The 25,199-nt window shown below is 36.1% G+C and overlaps 1 protein-coding gene across 1 annotated transcript in view; it reads right to left on the bottom strand.

The window, feature by feature from the left end:
• Positions 1-4,532: 4,532 nt before the first annotated feature.
• ubap1lb (ubiquitin associated protein 1-like b) overlaps positions 4,533-25,199 on the bottom strand; it is a 36,786-nt gene continuing 16,119 nt past the window's right edge. Inside the window, exons 4-6 of the mRNA XM_087260605.1 lie at positions 17,598-17,795; positions 9,988-10,089; positions 4,533-6,378 (exon numbers count right to left, since the gene is read on the bottom strand). Coding sequence (XP_087116731.1) covers positions 6,244-6,378; positions 9,988-10,089; positions 17,598-17,795 — 435 coding nt within the window. The 3' untranslated portion in view covers positions 4,533-6,243. The remainder of the gene's footprint in view (positions 6,379-9,987; positions 10,090-17,597; positions 17,796-25,199) is intronic.

Raw genomic sequence — 25,199 nt, 5'->3', positions numbered from 1 at the left:
AAATAATGAATAAAAAGGCTGTGGTCAAGTAAATACATAAATAAATAAATCTAAAAAGTGTGACTGCTGAGAGCAACAGATTCTGGAGCTAGGGATACCGTCCCTCGCGGCCAAAAAACGGGCCGGCCCACCGGGAATTCTCCCGGTCCTCCCGATTAGCCAATCCGGGCCTGCAATTAAGTGAACACAGCATGCCATATAATCTGATAACTAAAATACGATGTATAATAATCCTGTTACACAATGAAACCACATGACCACAACACAGACACACAACAACAAACGCACGTGGAGGTAAGCAAAACACAACCTTGTGGCGTTAACACAGAAAGTGTTCACAAACCCACAACTGTGACAGTTTTATATCAACTCTATAAGAACTCAACGCCAACCTACAAGCCTCTCTGTCTTTACAGCAGATGAGTTTGTTTTATAAACATTAGACGTGACCATAATGAAACGTTCCACACTGCCAGAACATAGCAGCATGAGCCAAAGTGGCCAACAGTAAACGGACAGATCGTTTCCACACATGATTGAAGGCCATTAAAAGAGCATGTGCGACCAAAATATCGAAACATTTCCTGTTTTCATATCAAACAAGCCATCTGTAAAGCTCAATCCCTGGTGAACCCATACCAGAAGCGCCGGGGTCAAACAGGGCCACAACAAACCCTTAAAAGACTGTGAGAGAAACTTCCAGATCAGCTGGAAGGCAAAAGAGAAACACAATCATGGCAAAATGATACGTTATTCATACAAGGATTTCATGAGCTCATAAACTGCTGAGAGTGTGAGCATGCGGAGACTTTCTGACTGTTCACAAACGCAGATTACATCCAGACATTCCTGAATGCTTTGGTAAGGAGGTTCACTCATTACATGCGAACCTGAAGACGCGCTGATAACTAATCACGTTCCCACAATGAAAACATTGTGTCGCGTTTTTGGCAGGCGGACAACAGAACGTATAGATCTTGGCAGGATTCTCCTGGTGATTAAATCTGCTGAAAACACAGGGAAATCTGACAGCTTTAAACAACATTATATATAGTTTGAAACTAGTTTAGACGGAAAATCTGAAGGAGTTTGATAAAGTTGTCATTCTGCATTGCGGGAAATTATTTTAGTTAGTGATGAAATCCACAATTTTTCTTTTTTAAACAATGTTATACACTCACCGGCCACTTTATTAGGTACACCTTACTAGTACCGGGTTGGACCGCTTTTGGCTTCAACTCTGCCTTAATCCCTTGTGGGATTTTGCTCTATATTGACATGATAGCATCACGTAGTTCCTGCAGATTTGTCGGCTGCACATCCATAATTTGACTCTCTCATTCCACCACATACCAAAGGTGCTCTATTGGATTGAGTTCTGGGGACTGTGGAGGCCATTTGAGTACAGTGAACACATTGTACCTAAAATCTGCTCAAAACACATGAAAAACAACAATCTGTCTGTTTCGAACAACATTAAATGTTGTTTTAAAGATGAAAATGAAATTATCTGAAGGTGTTTGATCAAGTTGTCATTCTGCACTCCAGAAAATGATTTTAGTTGGTGATGAAATCTGCTGAAACACATAAAAATTCACAATTTTTCTTTTTTGAACATTATACACTCAATGGCCACTTTATTAGGTACACCTTCCTAGTACCGGGTTGGACCCCCTTTTGCCATCAGAACTGCCTTAATCCTTCGTGGCAAAGATTCAACAAGGTACTGGAAATATTCCTCAGAGTAACCTTTTGAGTACAATGAACTCACTGTCATGTTTAAGAAACCAGTCTGAGATGATTTGAGCTTTATGACATGGTGCGTTATCCTGCTGGAAGTAGCCATCAGAAGATGTGTACACTGTGGTCAATAAGGGATGGAGATGGTCAGCAACAATACTCAGGTAGGCTGTGGCATTGACACGATGCTCAGTTGGTACTAACGGGCACAAAGTGTGCCAAGAAAATATCCCCCACACCATTACACCACCACCAGCCTGAACCGTTAAACCACAGAACTGCCGCTCACTGGATATTTTCTATTTTTCTAACCATTCTCTGTAAACTTAGAAATAGTTGTGCGTGAAAATCCCAGTAGATCAGCAGTTTCTGAAATACTCAGACCAGCCCGTCTGGCACCAATAACCATGCCATGTTCAAAGTCACGTAAATCACCTTTCTTCCCTATTCTAATGCTCGGTTTGAACTGCAGCAGATCATCCTGACCATGTCTACAAGCCTAAATGCATTGAGTTGCTGTCATGTGATTAGTAATTTGCGTTAACGAGCAGTTGGACAGGTGTACCTAATAAAGTGGCCGGTGAGTGTATATACTTTGAAACTGGCTTAGGTTGAAAATAAAGTTATCTGAAGGAGTTTGATCAAGTTGTCATTCTGCAGACCTGAGTTAGTGATGAAATCTGCTGAAAACACATGAAAATCATCATTCTTTACACTTTAAACAAATGTATATGTAGTTTTAAACATGTTTAGGCTGAAAATAAATTGATCTGAAGAAGATTAATCAAGTTGTCAAGCCTAACATTTCATAAGGACCTTTGCCCCATGATAATGTTCACAAATACCAAAGTGAAACTGAGAAATGAGGGTTATAAACTTTCTCCAGAAACAAGAACAATGAGACATGGATTTTGTTGTTTAGACTGGACTTTTCTTTCAAACACTTGACTGAAATTTCATATTGAATAGTCGTTTTTGTTGTTTACTGAGGTAATCAGGGTAAAAATGTTGTCCAAGTTTTCAGGTTCTTCATGCCAATGTTGAAACTCTGAAATCACATCTGCACTTGTATAACAAATGGACTGTTTATTTATAGACTGACCGGCCACTTTATTAGGTACACTTGTTCAGCTGCTTGTTAACACGACTATCTAATTAGCCAATCAAATGACAGAAACTCATTAAATTATTTAATTATTGTTGAAGATTATCTTAATGAATATCAAAGCGAGCCTCAAAATAACTTTTATGCTTACTTTATGAAAATAAATGAATCTTTGCCAAATAAAAGTATCCAATTATAAAAAAAAGAAATCCACACTAACTAGAATAGAATAAATGTCTACATACTGTGATTAAGCATATGCTGTAAATAAAAACATGATGGTTTAATTTTTGAAAGCAAACAATTTAGTATTGTAGAATTCTGTGTAAGCACAAATATTATTTTGTAAAAACTGATATATTTTGTGTTTCAGGATTGTTTAATATTATAATATGAGATTTTTAAAAAATTATCAAAGCATAAATATTAATCTTATGTGTTTATTGCCATGTTTGAAAAATTCAATTCATCAGTAATATTCTTTTTAAGTTAAAAACAGAAGATTAATTAAACAAGTTGTAAATAAAAGTCAGATATTTGTAATGTAACCTAAAATCAAACACTTATAAAACAATTAAATACGAATTCTATAATATTCTCTTGAAACTAAGTCATCTGCATTTCAGGATTTGAAAAAAAAAAAGCTTTTAATTTAGGAGGATTTTTAAAATCCTTCCTTTAATTTCAATGATTTGTTTATTTATATATTAATATAGTAATATAAATATAAAAGCTATTGATTGAAAATGTAATGTGTGTCTGTAAGGGTTTTGTGTATGTTTGTATGTATATATGTACAGTATATATATATACATATATATACATACACACACACACACACACACATATATATACACACACCATATCCCAAAGGTGCTATATTAGGTTGAGCTCTGGTGACTGTGGAGGCCATTGTACAGTGAACTCATTGTCATATTTAAGAAAGCAATCTGAGATGATTCGTGCTTTCAGACATGGCGCGTTATCCTGCTGGAAGTATCCACTAGACTAGAAGATGGGTACACTGTGGTCATAAAGGGATGGACATGGTCAGCAGCAATACTCAGGTAGGCTGTGGCGTTGACATGATGCTCAGGTGGAACTGATGGGCCCAAAGTGTGCCAAGAAAATATCCCCCACACCATTACACCACCACCACCAGCCTGAACCTGATACAAGGCAGGATAGATCCATGCTTTCATGTTGCTGATGCCAAAATCCGACCGCAGAAATCGAAACTCATCAGACCAGGCAACGTTTTTCCAATCTTCTATTGCCTGAAGATTTTTTAAGATTCAAATTTTTGTGAGCCTGTGTGAATTGTAGCCTCGGTTTCCTGTTCTTGGCTGACAGGAGTGGCACCCGGTGTGGTCTTCTGCTGCTGTAGCCCATCTGCCTCAAGGTTGGACGTGTTGTGTGTACAGAGATGCTCTTCTGCAGACCTCGGTTGTAACTAGTGGTTATTTGAGTTGCTGTTGCCTTTCTATCAGCTGGAACCAGTCTGGCCATTCTCCTCTGACATCAACAAGGCATTTGCGCCCACAGAACTGCCGCTTACTGGAGATTTTCTCTTTTTCGGACCATTACCTTACTATAGATATATATTTAACTGTAAAATAGGTAATAAAAAAATGTCAAAAATGTTTTTTTCAATTAAATGAAAAAAAAAAACACAAAAAAGATGAAATATATTTTATTTTTATTTATTTTTTTGCATGTCATTTGACCATTAACTGACGTCACAGATTGGAAACATACAAAAAAAAAAACGTTGCTAATAAATATTGTACTATTACTAAGAACTAATTAACAATAACACTTAACTTTACTGTCAAATCTTTCTTCAAGTAAATAGGAGAATTCCTGCATTATAAAAGATATAAACACAGACCAAAAGACACTTTCTCTCCTTTGGGTTTTCAGCATGTTGTACAGAAGTGCAGGCACCTCATCAAAACATTAATGTAGTATTATTAAAAAGGACTTTTTTGTGCCTTTTAACAATTCTAAAGCATTTTTCAAAGCTTAATATTGTCATGAATTCCAAAAAGAAAAAAAAAAGAGCATAATAAATATACAGTTCTAAAAATTAGACAAGAAAAGTCTGAATGCCATGAAAACCTCTTTACAAATAACAACGAGTCAAACTGTGCTTCTCCCCAAGGCCTCAACATACAGTTTAAGTCAGAATTATTCACCCTCCTGTGAATTTTGTTTTCTGTCGAAGATATTTTTCAAATGATGTTTAACAGAGCAAGGAAATTTTCACAGTTTGTCTGATAATATTTTTATCAGACAAACTGATAGACAGTCTTGTTTGTTTTATTTCAGCTAGAATAAAAGCAGTTTTAATAAAAAAAAAAAAAAACATATTAAGATCAACATTATTATTAACCCTCTTAAGCAATATTTGTTTTTAATGGTCTACAGAACAAACCATCATTGGAAAATAACTTGCCAAATTACTACCTTGCCTAATTAATCTAGTTAAGCTTTAAAAAAATGTCACTTTAAGCTGAATACCAGTATCTTGAAATATAGCTAGTCTCATATTATTTACCGTCATCATGGCAACGATAAAATAAATCAGTTACTGGAAATTAGTTTTATTTAATTTTTTTCCGTTAAACAGAAATTGGGAAAAAATGTAAAGGGGGGCTAATAATTCTGACTCCAACTGTATGCAACCCAGGCTTAATGCAAATACCTACCCAGGTCTACATTTCTGGGGACAGTGAGATATAGTCGAGGTACGTCTTCGTGCATAAATCCACCAGAGGGTGCAATATAAAACTCAGCCCACCATGCCAGCTTGCTGTCGACTGAATGACTGACCAACCCAGCTCCTGTACCTAAACCCAACCGATAGTGTTTTCAAAAGCAATCTAGAAAAAGAAAATGTGTCGCGGTCGCGTGATTTTACAACACTTTCAGCTGGTTTATTTATTTATTTGTTTATTTTTTGCTTTTGCTTTATCTGGTTTCTGGAACCGCTCATCACCGGGCTTGAACCCAGCCATAGTGGTCAACTTCGTTCCGCATTCCAAGTCCGCCAACATACACAGCAAGCTACTAGGCAAACTGCTAACACCGTAAAAACTGTCCATACGAAGATATGTGGTCAGCTGGAAGCGCTAAAATGTACAGAAGGCGACGGTGGCGTCATACTGCTCTGTATCATTCATTTTAATGACATAATGCAGCCAGATGTACCTCTGGCTATATTGTAATTCGAACTCTCCAGAAATGTAGACAGGGGTACGTATCCACAACGAGCCTGTGTTGACTGTGTGTCTATAATAACACAATAATGAATAAACACAGTTCAGCGTGTGATAAATAAGCAGCAGCTCAGAGAACAGTACAAACCCTGATATCATGATTATTCTGATTCTGGATCAGGCCACACGGGTCATCAGCTCCTCCAGCGCTCGCTCGCGGTGGTTTTCGTGCACCAGAAGGACCTCTTTAATGGCGTTTTGCTGGAAGCCCATTTCATTAAACTGAGCCAGAAGATGCAGGAACTCCTCAGCCTGAAAACACAACAGTGGTGGATGAACAATGAAGGTGAACAGACAACGCTACTGCTCAAATGTTTGGAGTAGTTCGTGGCAAAAACTAATCCTTTTAATGCTTTTTAAAATAAAAGTTTGCAATGCCTGCATTTATTTAAATCCAAAAAATAAAAAGAGTAATGTTGTGTAGCATTATTACAATATTATATATACACACACATTATATATACACACACAAAAACCTGTCAATTAAACGTTACCCATATTTTGTGTTTCAATGGTGTGTTCAATGCTGCGGTCACACTGGACTTTTCTCTTCATAGACTTCCATTCATACGCACGCGAATGCGTCAAACCGGAAACGCAAGCTTGTGCAACAAGTTTTGCAGTTCGCTGCGATGCAAAGCTTGGTGAACTCTGACCTGAAAAATCGCATCACTTGACAGTGTGAGACCAATCGAGGATCAAAACATGACCTCTCTGAACAGCAATTTAAAATCTGGACCAATCGCTCGCTTTTTTTCAATGTCTAATCATCTTGTTAAATCCCGCCCCTTTTCACAGCAACATACTACAGAATTTCGCAAGCTCAAACTCTAGTGTGACCGCAGCTTTATTTCTGTTGTCAAATAACATTATGTGAGCTTGATCTCTGGAAAGATAACTTGAGAACTGCTGAATAGATATTTTAATAGATTATTTACACATTTCCATTCCTTTTTTACACTTTATATCACCATCCACTTTCATTTTTCCCCTTTGTGGCTGTAATCAAAGGGGGGCAAATAATTCTGACTATATATATACATAATAACTACATACTATTGTGGAAATATAAATTTCTATCAACTAATTCCAAATGAACAATAATCTACGTAAAACTGAAAAGTTATATTCTTTGGTTTTTAATTATATAATTTCATTAACATCCCAGCTAGGAGGGACATTTAACCTTTATCTCTCTGACTACAGGCTAAGCCAGTGATGCAAATGCTTTAAACGACTCTGTCTTTGTCTTCGGGTGTTGCTTTTATGCTACAGAAACCCTATGTTGATTAACTTGTGTGGTCAGTAGCTGGGCCGTTTTTTAACACCTATGCCATGCTGACTCCAACTCTTAATTTGCATGCTTTGTTTAGCCAAATCCCCTCCTCCTAAGAACACAATATAGACATGAAATCTTTGTCTTAAATCAGACTTGTGTGAGACTTGTGAGAGACTCATAAAAGAACTTGCAGACTGCGGACCTCTAGTAGGCTCTTGCAGACACATGGACATCTTAAAGACGCTGTATGACTGCAGATTAACCAACACGTCTCAATAAAGGAATTCTGCTTGTTCCGAGCCTCCTGGACTGGGTTCTTCTCTCTTCTTTTCACTCATTTATTTTTTTTACAACACTATGAACCATTTATTAATTATTAGCAAAATAGTGAATTCATTATCTGTTAAGCATTAACTCTACATTAATAAACGTTAGTAAGCAGTTTATAACTGCAGCTACAAATGCTCTATTCTTGACTTATAGCCACATTTAAAATGTGCTTAATAATTCAACTTTGGCTAATAATTTCTTTCATTACTACATTAAGTATGGTATTATTTACAAACCAGTTTTTTAAGCATAGTTAGTTGTTTTTAAGATCATTCAGAACGAGTTAGTAAATGATTTATAAACTATTCAAATTAACATTTATAATTTTTATTATTCAGGCATATACTAATAGTTAATTTGTATGTTTATCAATGCTTTATTAACTCAACTTGTGCAGTTTTGTGACCTAATCTAAAGTGAGGACCATTCATGCTTCATAAATCCCTTATAAATGACAATTAAAGGCTCAGTTAAATTCTAAACTAAAAAAAAAAAAAATGTAACATAAACACTTTTATTCAATCCTATTCGTTTGAAGATACACAACTGAAACTGTACTTCAAATGAAAAATTAATCTTTGCAACCTTATCTTAAATAAAATAAATGTACAGTTTAAACATTGCTTCTTATTATATTGTTAAATGATTATACTGATGATGTTTTATCCAGTTTTATGTTGTATTTTGACATCTGTTATTTGGCAATATTTGAACTTCACAGTCATTTTATTTTTTATTTAAGTTTGCAAATATTATTGTTCATTTGATCCTGAACCTTTAATCATCAATTATAAGGGATTTAAAAAGCATGCATAGTCCTCACTTTAGATTAGGTCACAAAACTGCATGAAGGTGAGTTAATAAAGCATTCATAAACATGTATAATAACCAATAATATATGCCTGAATAATACAATATATAAGCATTGATTTCAATAGTTTATCAATCATTTACGAAGTCATTTTGTAAAATCTTAATATCCACCAACTACTCCTAAATGCAAATGGTTTGTAAAGAATGCAATACTTCATTTAGTAATGAAAAATAAATCATTAACAAAATATAAAAAAAACAATTATTAGGCACATTATAAATGTGGTTATAAGTCAAGAATAGAACATCTGTAGCTGCAATTATAAACTGTTTACTAACGTTTATTAATGTAAAGTTAATGCTTAACAAATAATGAATTCACTAGATACTAATGCATAGTTAATGATTCATAGTGTGCAGTTATTATAAAGTGTTACCGAAAAAAATGATCTTAGATGTCTTGAGGGTGAGTGAATTTATAGCAAATTTATATTTGATGACAATGAACTATCCCTTTAAATCAATAAATCAAAATTTAAACCAAACTTTTCAGGAACTATAATATAATTTTAGGAATCATAATTCATTTGTATTTATTCGTTAACATACTCAAGTAGTGACCGATAAATCAAAATGTGTCAAATTATAGTAATGTTACTATAAAAGTAAAACCGTCAAATATTGTAAACAGTGGAAAAGTTCAGCTACCATTAACTAAACTGAAGTGTTAATAAAACATTACTCTGATCCGATTAAACAGAACAAACCAGCAAAATAAAGAAAATCATTAAAATAATCAACCATTTTTACAATAATCACCAGTTATTTGCTCATCTGCTATTGTGTGTGCTTTCTTGGCCTTTGCTAAACGGTGAGCTACACAGTAATGTGTGGAGTGCCTGTACTTGTTTTGAACATGAAGATGTTCTGCACTTTTGTGATGCCCTCAGCTTTTGGAGTCGTCTTTAAAAACAGTCCTCGTTTGTCCTTGCAACTGGGATGTTTGGTTTCTAAATGTCGTTTCAATTGAAGGTTACATGCTCTTCTGTGAGAGCACCTCACTACATATGACACACTGAGGTTTTAAGCCTTTTTTGTCGTCAATATATATAAATCCATACTTTACATATCCGAGGTCGTACTTGCGCTTCGACATATTTGTTGCTATAATTAAACGAAATTTCACATGTCAAACGGTATGGTTGTCGCACACGCATTTCAAACAAAAAGTCTGATATAAGCAAAATGAGTTAACATTTTAACTTTTGTTGTTGTTTTTTTTTTGATCACACACTCCGTGACCCACTGAAAATGTTCCCGCGACCCACTTTTGCATCGTGACCCACCAGTTGAGAAACACTGCTTTAAATTATAACAGTATATCAAATAGCAATTTTACTAGCAATTTGTGAAGTCTGAAACTACACACACACACACACCTTAGTCTCGCAGTTCTGAAACATCTCAAGAGCTTCTTCAACCTGGGCTTCCTCATAGCCTCGTTCACATAAGCGATCACACGCCACCAGATAACTCAAGATCTGCAGGAGAACAAGCAAACGGTCATTGATGAAGGAATTTCAGGGGGACAGAAGTAGTGCTCAGAAAAGATAACACTAAAAATTTTTTATATTATTAAAAACTGCTTTTATTTCAGCCCAAATAAAACAAATAAGACTTTCTCCAGAAGAGAAAAACTACAGGAAATATTGTGACAATTTCCTTAATCCATTATATATTACTTCACAGACATTTGACTAAGGACTAAATATTGCAAAGGAGGGCTAACAAATTTGCCTTCAACTGTATGTGCTCAGGGTTTAAGGGTCAAGAGATTTAGCCAGCAGTCAGATGATCTAAAAACTGTGAACCACATTCTTGTCAGTTTTTTTTTTTTTGTGTAATTCAATTTTTATTTATTTCCGAAAATGAAAATATAAAATGTTTTACAATCAGATAGAAAAATACTTTTAACAGATATTACCCTATATATATATTCCCCATCCCCCAACCCCATTATATACGCACATCAGACAGCACAGAATAACTGTAGTTTAGACCAAGCTGTTAGATAATTTACATTAAGTTTGACATCCGTAGCATCAGATGAGGGTTAAGTGTCCAAGATTTCTTTGACGTTGTATATATAGATTTTCCATACCGAAAGAATGTCCGTTTTGGCATGGTTGATCCGTGCTGATGACAGTTCCAGATACAGTATTTCCAATAGTAAATGTAACCAGTGCTTAATTGAGAGATCATGTGGAGGTTTCCATTTTTAAAGGTTTTTCAAGAACCAGAAAGTGACAGCCTGATATTTTTCCCCAATACAAGCAAACACATCTCTTAGCCACCCCTATTTAAACCTGACTGAGATTCTGGGACACTTGATGAAAACAAGGCCAGGTTGAGTTCTAATGGACTTTTCGGGAGCACTGGTTTATCCACTAATGCTAAGTAATTAGATAAAGCGATCTGGTTATGGAGCAGAGCGTTTGACGCAACAGCACGTCAACACTGTTATGGCCATATGAATGAATGACTAGCTGAATCTGAGCGATCATAATCCAGGATAAGACTCGGACAGTGTGAAACGTGAGGAGTGTGTGGATGATAAGAGCAGCGTCTGCTCTGGTTAATCTGAGGAAACGATCTGTTTATCTTCTCCAACAGATGTCTGACTGAACATCTGAGGACAAGACAAACATACAGCCATCAGGGATTTGCTGTAATTAAACATCTAGAAAAACTGTTATATCAGACCATTCGAGTACAGATGTGCTTGTTATTATTATTAATGCTGTTTACAATGACAAATATTGTAAATAATTACAACTGCATAAATGATAATCATCAGCATTGCTTAATGATCATTTAATTTTGTCCTTATTCATTAGTTAATAAGACAGTACTCTCGTGAGAAAGATTAAAAGATATGTGGTTAAATTTTTCTTTTTTCAAAAAGTCAAATAATTATGAAATATACAACAGCTCTGCCTAATTCTCGAATCTGATTGGCTGATAGCCGTGCAATATTCTGCAATAACAGCCTTCGTACAGCCTCTTTACACTTGTGTATTACGCCACCCACACAGAGTGACAGCAGATCAATAAACTCACTACAGTTTGACAAATATTGCCGCTGTTGGACAACATCATGTACTTTTGAGGCTTTTAGGTGAGAATGTAGTTTTTTAGATTGCATATATGCAGTTTATTTATAAGGATAGTGGCAATTTTAAAAATGTATAATTTCAGAGAGCAGCGCGTCAGCATTCATTAGCCTGTCATTGAGCAGAGCAAAGCTGGTTGCGCCACAAGATGGTGATAGAGACTGCATAATAAGCCCTAAGGGGAGAAAAACTCTGCGTTTTCTTTTCATATTTCAAACTAAGTGATTTTCTAAGTTGATCTCTCTCTTTTCTATTTTGTAGTGCTGTATGTATACCATAGTAATCTGGTAGTGATTGCTTTGCTTTGGCTTGTTTCGGGTTAATTATTGTGATCTCCCGATTGCAAGAGAAATACTAGAAAATCTCTGTAGACTGATGGCATTTCATGCCGTATAGCCTTATAATCTTAAAATGTCAGAAAAATCAGCTGTTTTATCAACACTTTAGACATTACGCTAGAGAATCATTCAAACACTAGCTCTAAAGTGACGTTTGTTTAGCAGCAATGGTTTATAATGGCGGAAGCAAGTAGTTCCTCTTACAAAAGGATTTTTCAGATTCTCTACTCCCACCAGTGCCAAAATACAGCCATATTGCACTGCTACTCATGATATATTGTGTTTATACAACAATTGGTTGGCATAATAATAATAATAATAATAATAATAATAATTTTTCCTCTCCTGAGGGCTTATTATGCGGTCTCTGTCGCCATCTTGTGGCAGAACGCCAGCTGTCTTTGCTCTTCTCAGAATGACAGGCTGATGGACGCCGACGTGTTGAATCTCTGAAATTTCCTTATAAATAAACTGCATTGTTGCAATCTAAACAACTACATTCTCACCTAAAAAAGCCTCAAAATTACATGATGTTGTCTAACAGCTGCAATATTTGTCAAACTGTAGTGAGTTTATTCATCTGCTGTTACTTTATGTAGGCGGAGTAATACACAAGGGTGTAGAGGCTGTACTAGTGCTGTTATTTGCAGAATATCACATGACTATCAGCCAGTCAGATTAAAAAAAAAAAAAAAACATGTAAATGGAGATTTTTTCAACACATTTCTAAACATAATAGTTTTAATAACTCATTTTCAATCACTGATTTATTTTATCTTTGCCATGATGACAGTAAATAATATTTTACTAGACATTTTTCAAGACACTTCTATACAGCTTAAAGTGACATTTAAAGGCTTAACTAGGTTAATTAGGTTAACTACGCAGGTTAGACTAATTAGGCAGGTTATTGTATAACGATGATTTGTTCTGTAGACAATTGGAAAAAAATTTGCTTAAAGGGGCTAATAATATTGTCCCTAAAATGTTTTTTATTAAAATTAAAAACTGCTTTTATTCTAGCCAAAATAAAACAAATAAGACTTTCTCCAGAAGAAAAATATATTATCAGACATACTGTGAAAATTTCCTTGCTCTGTTAAACATCATTGGGGAAATATTTAAAAAAGAAAAAAAATATTCAAAGTGGGCTAATAATTCTGACTTCAACTGTATATACGCACACACACAGTTTTTTTTTAATAAAACATTTTTTTATATACAAGCATCTTAAGATTCAAATTTGTCTTTTTGAAAGAGATTGTGTGTATTACAAATTCAAGGTATTAACTTTGAGGTATTTTCTGATAAGGACCTTTATGAGGTATTTTCCGAAATTGCAAGAGGGTGTATCTCATAATCCTGTTCTCTGAATTGTCAGGAGAAATCTAAATTAATTATGAAGATAAAGACAAAAAAAAAAAAACTATTATTATCCTTGACAAAAAGGGCTTCCATAGTTTCACTTCTGTCAGTAAAAACGGTTTAATTTGATCCTTGATTTTGAACTGCTTTTCAAAAGCAGTATTTTATTATTAACGACAACAGAACGGACCAGAATGCATAAATGGTCACATAACCTTCATGTATGCATTCTAAAAATTAACCTATGAAACACACCATGAAATTCTTTATGAGAATAAATCTAGACCAAAAGGCTAAATGTCAATATGTGTAATTTCACAGTTTGCTTTTGTTTTACTCTAATATATAAAAATAATATTATAAGAAAAAATTAGAAGGCGCATTGTTTCACAGGCACCGGCCAGTAATGTAATCACTGGAGTAAATTACATTTTCAAATATCATAAATTCATTCATTTTCTTGTCGGCTTGGTCCCTTTATTAATCCGAGGTCGCCACAGCGGAATGAACTGCAAACTTATCCAGCAAGTTTTTACGCAGCGGATGCCCTTCCAGCCGCAACCCATCTCTGGGAAACATCCACACACACACTACCATACTCATTCATACACTACAGGCAATTTAGCTTTCCCAATTCACCTGTACTGCATGTCTTTGGACTGTGGGGGAAACCCGGAGGAAACCCACCCGAACGCAGGGTGACATGCAAACTCCACACAGAAACACCAACTGAGTCGAGGCTCGAACCAGCAACCTTCTTGCTTTGAGGCGACAGCACTACCTACTGTGCCACTGCTTCACCCATTTGCAAATATATTAAACAGTGTTTTCCATGTACTATATTTAACAATATTATAGATTGCACTTTGTTTTAAATCAGATTTATTTTGGTTGATTTAATCAAAGACATTTAAAAACTCTTAAACTTCTCAAACTTTACAATAGCATAATAGAAAAGATGTTTATGAAGCTGTAATTTATCTAATGAGATTCATATACAAAACTTTTCACTACTTCAAGTCTCGAAACAGATTGTCCATTGTCTGCTCTGTGTTTTTATATTTGTTACATATCAGATATTCTCTATTGTTCTGAACAAACTCAAGTAATAAGAAATCATTGCCAGAGAATTCACTTTCAATCCCCGTGTGCTACAGTCAACAGCAAAACATCTGGTTTCATCTTCTTTTATCTGTTTCTGGTTACGATGAGAAAAAAGTAACAAAAAAAAAATCATCAAAAATAGACAGCAGATCCCCTGAAGTTTCCACATTGGGCTGGTTTTGCCGTTCTCAGCATTACAAAGCTTCCCTCAGGAGAACACTTGAGTCTGATTCACTGGCAAATATTAGTAGCCTTACTGGGCATTGTGGGAAAATTAAGCTTAAGTTTATTTAAGAAGGGTCTATGGGAAAAGAATTTACCGTAAATCATCTTTAATAGAGCTACAAACAGACTGGAATGATGCTCTGCTTTTTGGTTGATTTGTTAAATATTAAATAAAATATTGTAATATCCTGATTGCAACACAGAAATACTGGGAAATATCTGTTGACTGAGATGGCATTTCATGCCGTTCAGCCTCATCTATATATATATATATATATATATATATATATATCTATATATATATATATATATATATCTATATATATATATATATATATATATATATATATATATATATATATATATATAATATATATATATATAAAATTAGGCCTGTCAAAATAAACGCGTTAACGTACGTGATTAGCTTGAAATATTTAACGCGTTTAAGAAAATAACGCAAATAACGCAGTTGCAGGTTTTTTTTTTTTCCTGTTGTGGCACACGTGTGTTCAGGGTCGGCACATCCATACAGATGACCTAGGCGGCCGACATGGGCAGCCGAATAGTGAGCGAAGTTTTGGTGTCTATGTAAATTTACTGTAGTGAATGTGACAGATGAAGTAGCAAGCTGTCAAAGACAGCCCTATTCTCTGCCTTAAGCTGCTTCCATGAGCCCTCACATTTCATAAGTTTGACGCGTTTCCCCCCTACACGCAACTTTTGTAAAGCGTCTGCTTCACGTTGCTGTGTCAGAGTCCTTGCTTGTAAAATACAGCCAGACTTAAGAACACTTAGTTTAAGCAAATTTGATCAGAGCGATCATGCTTGTTGATGAATCTGAAGGGATCTCTTGTTCACCGGGCACAGGGCCAGCGCGTTCATAGAGGCGACCTAGGCGGCCGCCTAGGCGTGATTGTCCTCTGCCTAGAGCGGCAGTTCAGCTTGCTCCGGCCCTGACCGGGCGTGATGTACTGCGCACGTTGTCTGTCTGTCTGTCTGTCTTTGTGTCTGTGGTGTGCGTGTGTGTGTGTGTGTGTGTGTGTGTGTGAGTGAGTGAGTGTGTGTGTATGTGTGTCCACTTAGAATCCAACATGAAAATCATTTTTGTTTGTTATTGACATTGATTGTTTTGAAATTTAAATGGCACTTAAATGCCTGGGTTTTTATTTTTGTAATATATACAGCGTTTTGTGATTAATCATGATTAATTACAAAAAAAGCGGGATTAATTTAGTAATTTTTTTAATCATTTGACAGCCCTAATATATATATATATATATATATATATATATATGAGCAATATCACACGAGTAGCAGTGCGATATGGCTGTATATCGGCACTGGTGGGAGGCGTGCGCAGACACTGCGACACTGCTACGAGTGTAATATTGCGTTTATACAACAGTTTGACGGCATAATTGTGCATATAAAAACAAAATCAAACATGGAGAGTCTCAAAAACCCTTTTGAATGTGGAACTACTTTCTTCCTCGTTGGATTCAAATCATAAGCTTAAAGTTAAACAGTTGAGCGTGCATTTTTTAAACTTAAGATCTGTAGTGCTTTTTGCTGGCTGTATGTGAGTATGTGGGCGGAGTAATACACAAAGGGTAAAGAGGCTGTAGGAGTTCTGATCTTGCAGAATATCACCTGGCCATCAGCCAATCCGATTTGAGAACCAGACAGAACTGTTGTATAAATAAATATATAAATATATATATATATATATATATATATATATATATATATATATATATATATATATATATATATATATATATATATATATATTTTTTTTTTTTTTTTTTTATAATCAATATATATTTATGTTTTATAACAAAAAAAATCATTGTGTATGGAGTACTTGTTCAATATTTATTTACTTATTTTAATTACTTATTTAATATCCTGTAAACAAATGACACTTTATCTTTAGTATAAAGCTTTAGATCGCTCCCCGCTCCGCTGATTCTATCCGTACACAGCGGTCACTGGCATTCCCCTTCTGCCGTGTAAACAAAGGGGCGGGGATGCCGGTGACGTCACCACGCACCCCGCCCCTTTGTTAAACGCTGTGACGGGCGGGAACTCGCGCCGGCCAGAACCAAGGTAAGCTGTTCCCGCCCCTGCCTGTCACTTAGCTACCTATCTGCTGCCTGCCACCTACCTAGCTACAGCCTGCATCTTATATATATTATAGGTAGATACAGACTGGTACAGACTGATGTGACTGGAGTGGGGTGGGGGTGTTTTATTTATACATATATACGCCTTTTTTTTAGGTTAGGGAATGGAAGTTTTGAGTGAGTTCCCCCAAGCCATACTGAGGGTCTCAACTGCTTCCGCTCTAAAGCCAAATGTGGTTCAGATTTGTGAGAAGAAGCGCTGTCAAGTCTCTGGCAGCAAGGAGTAGGCAAAAGATGCCATGTTCAGAAGAACTGTTCATAATCTTCACTCAATGTTCTATTAATGTTCAGGACACTTCATGTTCGGAAGAAATAATTAAAACTGTTAATAATGACATTTGAGGACTTTTTTTTTGTGAAATCCCTTATGCGGCCCAGCCTCACCCAGACTTTGCCTCCTGCGGCCCCCAGGTAAATTGAGTTTGAGACCCCTGCTTTAGATCAAATGTTTTTTTTTATGATCATAAGAAATGTAGTGAAGTGTGTTCACCATCTAACTGCTGCACATTCACCAACTCTCCTGGCAGCCCAGCATGCATTTCACTGACCTTCTCTTCTTAATCACCAAGGACTGTGAAGAGACTCTCAGCATTACTCGACCCCTGAACCAAAATCCCAGCTCTGATTTCACACTGTAAGTGATCCTCTGACTGACCTGCTCTGGACTCTGCTGGCCGGTTTTCTGCAGGGCTATGATGGCGGTCCTCAGCGGGTACCCCTGCTCAGTGACGGCCGCCAGCAGGTCCCGCTCCTCTGGGCTCAGCGCCGACAGCAGCTCCACAGACGAGTCCAGGACGGCAGCGTGGGAATTGAGTGGCCGTGAAGGGGCCGGGGGACACCATGAACTCTGGGCCTGGAAAAAACAACAACAGTACCTCATGGTCACAGCACCCTTGAGAGATGAGGGCAGGAAACACAATACTGAGAAAATACACAATCATAAACACACTGTTGTTGATGCACGGCTTGATTCAGAAACATTTGCATTAGTGCTTGGTTTAGGCACTTTCATCCAAAGTAAAGGCCAGACTTATTTTATAAAGCAACTCTTTAAAGTCTAAATGTTTTGTTTTGTGTAGGAGCCTCTACTGACTGGATTTCTATGTCAAAGAAGGCAGAACTGCATTTGTGTTGCGTAAAGGCTGCAGACTGATGCTAATTTGAAGGCGTTTACTGGCAAACTTTTTCATAATGTTTGTTTAGGCAACCTGATTTACACTCCTAAAACAAACTTAAATTATTATTATTATTATTATTATTATTATTATTATTATTATAAGGTGCTCCACAGAGCTCATTTAACCAATGCCAAATTAGCCAAATTCTTCCCTGATAGAAGTGTCGCCTGTCATGGTTGTAAGCAGTCTCCTGCCAATCATCTCCATATGTTCTGGAGTTGTCTCCAATTGAAAAATTTCTGGTCCAGTGTTTTTGACACACTCAATAAATCTATTAACATAAATCTAGACCCTAACCCCTTGACAGCTCTTTTTGGCATTTCAGAGAGAGTTGACCTGACTGTTGCATCTCGCCAGGTAATTGCTTTTTCTGCTCTTTTAGCTAGACGAGCCATTCTTATCAAATGGAAACGGGTGATTCCAGAAATAACATGACATGTGGATCCGAGAAATCTTTAGTTACATAAAACTTGAGAAATTAAGATGTTTACTTGCAGGATCTCTCAAAACTTTTTACAAGACCTGGAACCCTGTTTTAGACTATATCAAAGGCTTACCCTGCTCAGTTGATATCAGATCTAATACACAGTAAATAATTGGAAAAAGGAAATATTGACTCCTTTTTCATTTTTTATTTATTTATTTATTTATGTATTTTTTGCTCTTATCGTAAAGTTGCTCATGTATTATTATTATGTTTTTTTTAAGAATTTCTTTTTATTTTTATTTAATTTTTAATTTATTATTATTCTTTTTTTTCTTTCAGAGGATATGTTTGTTTATAATTCATCTATTTAATTTATTTTATTTTTAGGGGATAGTGGGAAAATAAGAAAAATAAGACAATCTTTATTTACATATATTATTTACTGTCATCATGGCAAAGATAAAATAAATCAGTTATTAGAGATGAGTTATTAAAACTATTATGTTTAGAAATGTGTTGAGAAAATCTGCTCTCCGTTAAACAGAAATCAGGGAAAAAAATAAACAGGGGCGCTAATACAGTAAATCAGAGGTGCTAATAATTCAGACTTCAACTGTATATATTTTTTTAATATCTCAATATTGCATCACACCAGTTTGTTCTTTTAATATAACTTTAGGTACATTAAGTCTTATGTTGGGTTTAAAGACAGCACATGCTCACGTCACTTGCTCTAGTTCATTCGCAGGATATTTTTTGCCTCATGGAAATGTTTCAATCAAGTCAAAAGTGTGTGAAAGATTCGATTAGGGTGAATTCCATTGCAGCAAACCCGTTAAGAATTCGCCTCTATTAATACAGATGCATTCACGGTGTGAATTTGCCATTAAAACAATTCAAAATTAACTGTTTATTTAACTGTTTAAAATGAACTGAAGTATAAGCACCTTAACTTTAAACAGGCTTTGTTTTGGCCTGCTGTTGGTTTTGATGCATATTTTGGTTTTGTTTACATTACATTAGATTTAGCTTGAGAATATCAAGCCTTAAACGAGCTAAAAGCAAACCTTGTGTGGGTCTAATTTGGTTAAAGTGAATTTACATCAGTTTTTTCTTTGATTTTGTTTAAAGTACATTCAACTTAAATCTCAATTCAATTAGGCTCAAAAAAATCGTTCAAGTCCTAAACTCAAAACAAATTTCTTTTATGCTGATTTTGATCAAAATCACATCACACCAGTTCACTCTCTGATTTCGCTCCAAGTACGTTTGGCATTAAAAGGACTCAAAACAAACTTTGATTTGGCCTTTAATGTCATTTAAAAATGACGCCACACTAGTTTGTATATCAGTGCCTTTACAGTGTATTAAAAATATCCAATTTATCAGTATATGCATTTCTCAAACTGATTACCTTTGAGTTAGTACTGCCATTTATCACTAGCTGTGCAAAAAACAAACAAACAAACAAACAAACAAACAAACAATAAATATTGTTTTGGCCTTTGTTTTGGCCTGCTGTTGGTTTTGATATATATTTTGGTTTTGTTTACATTACATTAGACTTCGCTTGAGAATATCAAGCCTTTAACGAGCTAAAACAAACCTTGTTTGGGCCTAATTTGGTTCGAATCACTTTTGACTAGTTTGTTCTTTGATTTTAATTAAAGTACATGAAACTTAAACTTTAATTCAATTCAATTAGGCTTAAAAAAAGCTATCACGTCCTAAACTCAAAACAAATTTATTTGGGCTGATTTTGATCAAAATCACATCACACCAGTTCACTCTCTGATTTCGCTCCAAGTATATTTGGCATTAAAAGGACTCAAAACAAACTTTGATTTGGCCTTTAATGTCATTTAAAAATGACGCCACACTAGTTTGTATATCAGTGCCTTTACAGTGCATTAAAAATATCAAATTTATCAGTATGTGCATTTCTCAAACTGATGACCTTTGAGTTAGTACTGCCATTTATCACTAGCTGTGCAAAAAAAACAAAAACGAACAATAAATATTGTTTTGGCCTTTGTTTTGGCCTGCTGTTGGTTTTGATACATATTTTGGTTTTGTTTACATTACATTAGATTTCGCTTGAGAATATCAAGCCTTTAAAGAGCTAAAAACAAACCTTGCTTGCGTCTAATTTCCTTCGAATCACTTTACACCAGTTTGTTCTTTGATTTTGATTAAAGTACATGAAACTTAAACTTCAATTCAATCAGGCCTAAAAATCGATGACCTTTGAGTTAATACTGCCATTTATCACTAGCTGTGCAAAAAGGAACAAAAACGAACCAAAAATATATTGATAGCACTGAAATAAGTATAACATTATCAGGAAAGGCTGGGAAGCATTGCTGGAAAATGCACTTCATTATTTTACAGAAAATAAATACTGCATTGCAAAACTACACACTTGCTTTTATATCCAGTGACCCTGCAGGAGATGATGTCATGGCCATTAATAAGACGTCGAAGATTAGACCGTCAACAAAGGCACAACCTTGAATCATAGCTTTGCTGAGAAAGACATTTCCCAAACACTTCCACTCGCTAATCCAGACGAATTTGCTGCAGCTTGGGAAGATTCCAGGAAAAGTCTTAGCACTCGCTATTAATAGCCAGTTCATCATATGAGACATTGACAAAAGTGCAGTAAAAAAAAACTAAAATGAAACAATGTGCTGTGGGAAATGCCATTCACATCTAATATATGAAAGGACTGAGATGCGCAGACAACAAAATACCTTGCAGCCACGGCGTGAAAACAGTAACACTGGAGAGAACTGGCTAAATGAAAACCAGTCGGACTCTGATGTCTCTTGCCTCAGTGATTAAAATACCTTTCTGGACTTATTGGAGGCATGTCAGTTAAAGCCATTTATAGCAGGGTCAGCGGCTGCCTTCTAAGGACGGCTTTTATTGTGGGATCTGAACTATTAAAAATGTCAAGTCAACTGGCAACCATCTGGTGGTCTTCTTCAAAGACAAGCAAAACTAAATATTTCTGCGAACAGATTAAAGAAGCGGTCTGTTTCCTAAAAGAGGCCGAACTGTCAGTTTGGGAACATCAGAACTAAGCCAAACGAGACCAGCAAAGGGGAGTGTCGTTTATTTAAAGTGTTTATTGTTTCAGAGCTGCTAATGACCTGCTGTTTGGAGCAATTCTGAACCACACCTTGTGGAATTTAGATGAACCATGTCTCAGTTTTTGTTGGTGTTCTTCTGCTAAAGCTGCTCGTAGTGAAGTCTATACACAAATGACAGAACTTACAGTTTTTCTCGGTCGCTTTGGTACATTTCTCAGATCAGAATTGAAATTTGTGAAACAGTAAGTACTGTACATTTCTCAAAACAACGCGTTCAGATAGCAAAACACCATGGATGACCTGCAAAAGCCAGTCTCTTGCTCAAAATCCTTAGTTTAAACTATGCATACCTGTCAACTTTGGCATGTAAAAATAAGGAATAAATAAAAAAAAACTAAATAAAATTAGTTGTGTTTAATAGAAAACCCACCAAGATCGACATGTTTAGATTATATTATTATTATTAGGGGCCAAGCACCGTAGGTGTGTAGGCACCTATTGCTTTTGTTAGAGTTCCTATTATTATCATTTTTCTTCCATTTCTTCCGCCGGATTTGAATGGCAGCCCATATAGGCGTATGCGGGAAAGTTGTATAATTTGGCACAATGATAGAGGACAGTCTTAACATTAATCAGACCAAATATGAAGTCTCAAAATCAAACTCTCTAGCGCCACCATTTGTCCAAACTTTCACGTATGTTTATCATGATAACTTTTAAACCGAATGGGCTACAATCAAAATTCTTTTTTTCTCTGATTCATTGGCTCAGTCCGATTCAAACGCACCATATCATGTCATTTTCCGTCATGAATTTTTTCACGGTATTTTAAATTTTTCGAAAAACCTATTTGATTAAACTCGTTCAAGGTCATTTCTCCGATTTTCACCAAAATTTAATCACATGATCTACAGACCATGCCAACCAAAAGTTATGGAATTCAAGTTGATTTGACCAACCGTTTTTGTTTAACTTGCGATCAAATTTAACGTAGAACTTGCAAAAATGGACTTGAGGCGATATCTCCGTAACGCATTCATCGATTCACACCAAACTTGGTGTGTGTTATGACAACTAGGGTCTGAGGTTATATTCGAAGTTTCGGCACACTGCCTCCTAGTGGTCCGGAGATACATGGCTTATAACATCTCAACCTTTTGTCCGAAACTCATAAAACTGGTCTCATTACATCCGGCAGAGCATGCCGAGTCGAATGATGTCTGATTTTCACAGGTCAGCCAAAAGTGCTTGGCCCCTTAATTGCTGCTTGCAGCTATATTTATTATTATTATTATTATTATTGTCTGTTCAAATTAAACCAAAAACCCAATGTCCACTCTGTCTGCTTCAAATCGCCTGTACAGAATTAGTTTGGGATTTATACATGAACTCATGAACTCTACAAGAACTGACTGGTCTGAGGATTGCATAGGAGGGGCGATAGTGCCTGTATTATAAAGGAAGGGAATATATCTCTTTATATCTATTTCAAAGAGTTTGCATGTCTAAATAAAACGAAAGCACAGAACTGATTCATATTTAAGAGCAAGGGCCGTCTCCTGGTGGCTTAGCTGCATATAGGGAGGATCGGTTCTTTAATGTTTATTGCCACCCTTTATAGAAAGATTAAAAATATGGGAGAAATATGGGAAAATAACTTAATGGGATGATAGCAGGAAAGAATTGTAAAATACCGGAGAATCCCGGGATGGTTGACATGTATGAAACTATGGCCAATTTTTTTAATGCTGTTTTTACTGTAATTTGTTGACAGATCATGTCATTAGGATAGTGAAGGGAAAAGACAGCCCTGAGAAAAAACTAAACTAAAGCAGAAAGATGAACATAGGAGATGTTTCAGATGCACATTTATTAGAAAAAGAATAGAAATTGACCAATTCTAGACAGATTTAGAAAAAATCTAACGGAAATGTATAGAAAAATGCATTATGCCTAGATAATATATGATTACTTGTTCGGCCATTTTGCATGTAAAGACTTATGCCATGAACAAATGATTAAAATGTTATGGGGAGTGACACAGTGAACAGTGAAACCATTATAATACATTTTGATCAACCTAAGTAATTGATAATGTAGGAAACAGCAGAGAATTGCACATAATCATTTGCATGGATGTACAAAAGCATTTACAACTTGTTCAAAGTAACGAGAAACTACTTTTCTTTGATGTGACACAGGTAGTGATTAAACAGGCTGTTTTGAAAAATTCAATTCTGATCAGAGAAAAACTGTAAACTGATCTCTAACTAAAGCTGCTTTTAAAGGTATAGTTCGTTCAGAAACGGAAATTCCTTCATCGTTTACTCTTCCTTGACTTTTCACAAACCCGATACAGCTTCTGAACAGAAAAGAAATTATTTAGAAAAGTGTTGGAAACCTGTAACCATTGACATCCATGGTATTTGTTGTTCTTGCTGGAAGTCAATGAGTACAGGTTTCTAACATTTTTTTCTAAATATCTTCTTTTCTGTTCAGCAGAAAAAGGAAACTCATAAATGTTTGAAGATACTTGAGAGTGAGTACTTTTACATTTTTGGGTATTAATGATATCAGCGACTGAGTCCTGAAAGTCACACTTGGCCCTTAGAGTTTAGTATCATGCTGCATTCACACCACGGTAGAAGGTAGAAGCATCAAGCGCCAGTGATTTACATGTTAAGTCAATGCAATGACGTGAATAGACATTCTGCAGCGCAATACGCGTGAATCGCACCATTCATATCGCCTCATTCTCACGTATTGCGCCGCAGGATGTCTATTCGCGTCCTTGCATTGACTTAACATGTAAATCACTCGTGCTTGATGCTTCTTCTGTGTCTGGTGGCACGATTCGCACACAAAACCCTCAACTCGATCCGCTTCATTTGTGCAAATCTGAACTTCAGAGGGCATTCGCGCCGCGTTCACCAACCAGGAGCTTTCTTTTGTAGGGGCGTGATTATGACGTAGCGTCTGTTGTTGGTGTCCCAGGGGGAAATCCTCTAGCTGACACCGACAATAGTTGATCAAACTTGGCTCATCTCAGTCAGAAGCACCGCTGAAAGTTTCCATCATCCAGGTTAAGTTTCTGGGGGAGTTGATGAGCTCACATAGCTGGGTGCACCTCTGAAAGGATCTAGTGGACTCAGACACGGCTCCAAAGGAATTAACACGGTTTTTCAGCATTCTTAAAGCACATAAACACTTATATTCTCTCAATAAAATCCATGTTAGCCATCCAGCAATGAAGCTACAGTTACTGGGAGTCAGTTGCTCTAAAGGCTGATTTATACGTCTGCATCAAGTGCACGTGTATAGCCTGGCTCAGCCCTCGAGTCGCATAGCCCTCACCATGGCTGACGCCGACCTCTCAAAAACTTTAACTACACGTCCCAACGACGCATAGCACAAGCCGCGAGCCTGATAGAGTGGGTTTTTACAAGTGCTGAGTCCCGTGAAAGAGCTCCAGGTGGAAACTTTTGTTTTGTGTTTAGCTCATAATTAAAGTTTTTGCACATCTGCCGGTTCCCGCCTCTGAATGAGGGAGTTTTAGC

Source organism: Danio rerio, chromosome 7 (assembly GCF_052040795.2).
Source record: "Danio rerio strain M-AB ecotype USA chromosome 7, GRCz13ab, whole genome shotgun sequence".
NCBI classification, from domain to species: Eukaryota; Metazoa; Chordata; class Actinopteri; order Cypriniformes; family Danionidae; genus Danio; species Danio rerio.
Note: the sequence above shows the minus strand (reverse complement) of the source record. Positions and strands in the feature narration are given on the sequence as shown.